At 31.0% G+C, this 5,616-nt stretch overlaps 1 protein-coding gene across 1 annotated transcript; it reads left to right on the plus strand.

Annotated features, from left to right (window-relative positions):
* Positions 1–3,506: 3,506 nt before the first annotated feature.
* LOC140442819 (mitochondrial import inner membrane translocase subunit TIM50-C-like) lies at positions 3,507–4,802 on the plus strand. Its single transcript, XM_072533788.1, has 2 exons — positions 3,507–3,749; positions 3,897–4,802. Exons 1-2 carry the CDS (start codon positions 3,653–3,655, stop codon positions 4,700–4,702), a joined length of 903 nt encoding a protein of 300 aa, XP_072389889.1. The 5' UTR covers positions 3,507–3,652; the 3' UTR covers positions 4,703–4,802.
* Positions 4,803–5,616: the final 814 nt, after the last annotated feature.

Here is a 5,616-nt window from a genome sequence, read left to right on the forward strand (position 1 = left end):
GTATCGCATGTCCAACTTGAGATTTGAATTGGAGAAGGGTGATGTGTTTCACTTGTTTTTGTTTGCAGGGTCTTCGGTACAGCAACCAGGAGTTGACAATACATGTATCAATAATCAATAAAATTAAATATTATTCTCAAATAAAATCTTTTTGGTTTGATTTTGATTCTATATAGTTCCACAAGCATGTCATGCAAATCCACACCCCCCTTCGAAATATTATATTCTTTGTCAATTGCTGGCCGTTCGATTTCGACATAGGTTTTGCTCTTGTTGCACTACCTCTTCACTTTATCAAGAGGATATTTTCCTATATAGTTCGATGCTAATATGACGGACTTATTGTCATACCATTTGAGAGCAGTAATATTTTTTTGCTGTCTATTTTTACATCAGAGGATCCACGACCTTTTGCCATTTGAACTTTGTCTTCTGAAAAAAGACAATCTGCCAGCCGCCCAGTTCTTACAGTGACTGCAGCAAGGAAGCCCCGTTCTTTCAGACTAATAATTAGATTATAAGATGTGGACCAATTATCCATGAAAATCTTTTCACCAACTATTTCTAATCAACTTCAGAGTACTATTTCTCCACTAATTCGAAGACCTGATTCATCTTAGACTATTCCTTTCCCCACATATATATTAAAATCGTATAGTATGCCGCTGCGTCCTGCTCTTGCAAAAAAATTTATGCCTTATTTATGAGGTTTATTTTTTATATATTGCTTTAGATTACTATGTCCTTTGAATGGTATAATAAAGTCATCGATGCTGTTGAATTCCTCAGGTTCTATCTGATTTATATTTTGCCGAACTTTTTCAAGGAAAGGTTTTACTTTATATAATTTGTCATTGTTGCTAGACGAGACTTTCAAATTATCGTTGACGTGAAAATATGCCCGCAGTTTATCAAAACGATTACGTGACATGATATCAGCTATTGTATTATATCGCGTTTCTTCTGCCTAATACATTCTATACGAAGGAACACGAACAATTCCACTCAATACATGTCTAAGAACTGCTCTATCTCTGCTGCACTTCTATCAATATTTTTACTGTCTTTTTGCACACAATACAAGTTTGTATGCTCAGCAAAATTTTTAATAATATCATTGTCATAAAACATTTTAAAATATTGGAAAGGCGTATAAATACTTTCATCAACCGAAAAATCACCACTGTATTCGCTGTTTACATCAATTAAATTGTTGTCAGTCCAAGTTGGTTTTTCTATGCTTTTTTTTTCTTGGCATGACTGGTCTGTGGCTCTTCTGTAATTTCTTCAACAGTTTTTTCTTCCATATTCTCTGTAACTTGGGTGTGGAAGCTATCTTCAACAATATTTTCCAATAATTCTTTTAGTTGAGTTTCTTCAATCATTTCTTGTTCCAAACTCTCTTTCTCATTATCAACATCAAATTCGATATCAGAGTCGTCAAAAATACCAACTACCTCTTCCTGGGACAGATTTTGCAATTCCCAAAAAAAAAGTTTGGTTTTGGTAGTTTTGAACACACGATCCATCTGAAATAAAAAAGTATATTGTACTTTTGTATTTTATTGACAGAAACAAAATTCACACGACTTCCCAATGATGCCATTTGGAGACCTCCACAATGGCGCAATGATTCCATTTGGATTCATTGATATTTATAATGTTTACATAAACAATGCAAATTATCAAATAAAAACAATGTAAGAAGCAAAATAATTTTTTTCATATAATTACTGGTTCAATTACTCACCTTAGAATGATTTGAAATTTACAGTAAATTGATGATCGTTGTGTTGTTTCACTACGAAGTTTTACATTGAAATGTGACTAACGCCACAGTTATTAACGCCATTAACGCTTACTGATAGAATTGTCAAAAAATTAATGCAGCGTCATCTAGTAGGAAGGTGAGGCAACGCAATACCGTTCGCCAAATCGACATAAGTAGTTTCCTTTGCCGCTAAAGCAGAAAACATTGCTATGATCCCAAATGGGATCATCTGACTGGAAAGGGTAAAGGGTTAAAATAATCTGACAACCTAGGTACTAGGTATGTGCATATTTTTCATTTTGGAACGTTAATTAATCCATTTTTCAATTATCAAGATTATGAAAACATTTAATGCCTAAACTAAGTAAAGAAAAATATGTATACACCTGCTGTTATAATTTTTTATTAACAATATTTATTTTTTATTTATTATTTACAATATTTTCTCAGAATATATCACTGTCAGTTTACTTAATCTAATCCTCTTAAAAAAACTCCTTATCATTACAAAATTAAAATGTTCGATTCTGCTTTAAATATTATATTCTCGCACCAAGTTTATAAACATTAAACATATATTCTCCGATTTCATTAAATCTTTTAATACCGTATCCACAATATCTCTTACCCACAATAAACAACAATATTTAGGTTATATTTTTGATTTCGCGATAACCTACAACGTAACAAACTACAACAAACACAATTTATTTTCCAGATATACTCCATTCGCTTAGCTCGGGCATATTTTGACAGATTCATTGTCGGAAACCTACAACACAACAATTCCTACTTCTCAGTATTAATAGCTCAAGTACCCTACTATTTCAGACTTCTTTATTTAAAAAAAAGAAGAATTATTCTAAATAGTGGAAGTGTATACTAAACCCATCAAATTTTGGGTAGTATATATTTAAAAAATATATTTTAGTTGTTTAAATTTAACATAACTATTTATTATATGGTGCAGATAAATAAATATTGATTGTCGGTAATTCGCAAAGTTCTATTTTATTTACTATTTAGTTTGTTTACTATTAATATTGGCTGAGTACGTGTGCTTGGTTGTATATTAATTTCCAGCCACTTTTAGTCTGTCAAAAAGTAACTAACTTCGCAAAAAAATAATTACTAAATTCACCAAACAGTTCGGACTGGGAATAGCGAACCGAGTATAACTTTTTATCCAGTAATTTATTTGGCAAATAAATATTTTCCATTTTATTTTATCTGTCAGATCTTTTCTAGGTGGCGCTAGGTGTTTAAAGTTAAACTAACATGAAGCTTTAAATTATTTTGTTTGTTGAATCTTATTTTAAAATCACTGCAACCAATATTTTTGTTAATATTGCAAAAAAACTTAATCGTATTTTTAATTATATTAAAATGTAATTAATATTATTAGTATTATTACTTAAACGTATCGATTCAATAACAAAATATGATTAAAATGTCAGATGTTGGTAGTTCAGATAAGGTGGCGTAGTTACCTTACTGGACAAACGGTGTGACTTGTCGTCCTAACCTTTTATATAGATAGATATTTCCCAGAATTTTTAGAAATAACCATTTTTTAGAACGATTTTCAGAGTGGAAATCGAAACGTCAAATGTTAGTTAAAACTGTAATTTTAATTGAAATCAATTGTGAATTAATCCCATATACAGATAATATTTAAATTAGTAAATTAGACATGTTACAAGAAAGCAGTTTCAGATCCGACTATACGATTGTAACAACAATCGTATCAGTTTGTCGTGATTTGTTAATGGCTGCGTAAAATTATATTTTTAAATGGAATTCCCGTGTACTTTATAATATCAAAAAATATAGATTTGACACCGATTGTCATTTTTGTCAAAAATTTATGTTAGGATAGTCATGTGGGGAACAACAAAAAATCTTTTAGGTAGAAATTTAAAAATTATCTACGCAAATAAACATATTCAAGTATTACCTCTAAACAATCTTGCTTTAGGTAGGTATCTCTCCAGTAGTAATGACAAAAATGAGCCTAATATTACAGTAGTTGATAGACAATGTACAGAAAAGGATTTCGCTCTAAAGGAAGCAATAAATATTAAACAAACTGCTCGAAAATTAAAGGTAATCTGTGCACTTTTAGGCCTTTCCGTCACATTACTTGGGACTTTTATGATCATAGAACTTCAAAAACCAGAAGAAGTTGGCTCAGGAATTCCGAAATGGAAGACATATATAAAAAGGTTGTTAAAGCAAATTGAAAACATAACACTATTTATCCAGGAGCCGTCCAGAGATAAACTTTTGCCAGATCCTGTAAAATATCCATATTACCAACCTCCTTACACATTAGTGTTGGAGTTTACAGACGTTATGGCACATCCAGACTGGACCTATAACACAGGTTGGAGGTTTAAAAAACGCCCAGGGTTAGATTACTTGTTAGAGAACCTTGTGGATCTTTATGAGATTGTTGTATTTACAGCCCAACCAGGGATGTCCATTTTTCCAGTAATTGAAGCTATGGATCCAAAAAATTTAATCTCATATAAGTTGGTTCGAGATTCTACTCATTTTGTAGACGGGCTTCATGTCAAAAATTTAGATAAGCTCAATAGAGATTTAAGCAAGGTTATTGTCGTTGACTGGAATGCTGAATGTATCAAATTTCATCCAGACAATCATTTAAATCTTGATAGGTGGCAAGGAGAAAACGATGATACTGTTTTGCTGGATTTGACTTCGTTTTTAAAAACCATAGCTCACATGGAAGTTGAAGACGTACGAGAAGTTCTAAAGTTTTATAAGCAGTATGATGATCCACTTACTGAGTTTCGTAGGAAACAGATTCAATTTTACGAAGAACAGAAAGATAACAAACAGGAGCATGGACGTTTATCCAAAACTACTCCAAAATTTTTTAGCAAGTTATTTAATTATTTAATCTAATTCAGTATGTAATGCTAAACCAAATATTGGATATATCAATTTTTTTTTTAATTTTTACAAAAAATATACATTTTCTTTTTTAAATTTAAAAATAAACTTTACAAAGTAAAAATTTTTAAATATGATTTAAGTTGTACGTGTATATATTATATATTCTTGGTACGAAATTATAGGTATGAATAGATAGAAATATGCTTTATTGTTACTGAAAATTGTACAATTTTATGGACAAAGCTTACAAAAAGTCAAACATATTTTAGTTGCTTGTACCTAGACGTACTGTAATTTCTTAGTCATTCGTTAAGAAACTCTTCCACTGAATAATATGGTATTTTAGATAGATAGGCTTTTATCAATTTACGGAACTTAAGGAAAGAAATTGTAGATTTCAGTTGCAAAGGGATATGATTGTATAATTTTTTTATCGAATATAATATAAATTTCTTTACTCAGTGGACTGGATCGGTAAATATACATCAAAAGGTTGAATTTCTGGTGGAGTAATCGCGGTTAGGTTTTGCTGGAAAAACGTGTAGGTGTTTACGAATTAAGTACAGTTTCTAGAATATATAAAGAGGGAAGAGTTAAAATCCCGTGAAAGTAGCTTCTGCAATTTGTTATTCTACTGACGCTAAAAAGATACCGTATTGCTCTTTTTTGTAATTTAAAAATAACATCAGATTAGGCAGCTGTACTAGAACTCCAAAAAGGAAGGCCATATCGAAGATGAAACTCGAACAAAGAAAAATATGTTATTTTGGAAGATGCTTAACTGATTTCCTTCGAAACAGATCTTATTGCATAGCAGGCTGAGGCTAGTTTCTTACTTAAAAAATCGATATGAAGGGACCATTTAAGGTTGCTGTCTATAAAAATACCAAGAAATTTTACAGAATCAACGATACTGATCTGGC

This window comes from Diabrotica undecimpunctata, chromosome 6 (assembly GCF_040954645.1).
Source record: "Diabrotica undecimpunctata isolate CICGRU chromosome 6, icDiaUnde3, whole genome shotgun sequence".
Classification (NCBI taxonomy): domain Eukaryota; kingdom Metazoa; phylum Arthropoda; class Insecta; order Coleoptera; family Chrysomelidae; genus Diabrotica; species Diabrotica undecimpunctata.

Bases quoted from the DNA above. Each gene is read 5' to 3' on its own strand.
- LOC140442819 (XM_072533788.1), top strand. From the start codon at position 3,653: ATGTGGGGAACAACAAAAAATCTTTTAGGTAGAAATTTAAAAATTATC. The intron at 3,750-3,896 runs GTAGGTATCTCT...GTGCACTTTTAG, and splicing joins TCTAAACAATCTTGCTTTAG to GCCTTTCCGTCACATTACTT.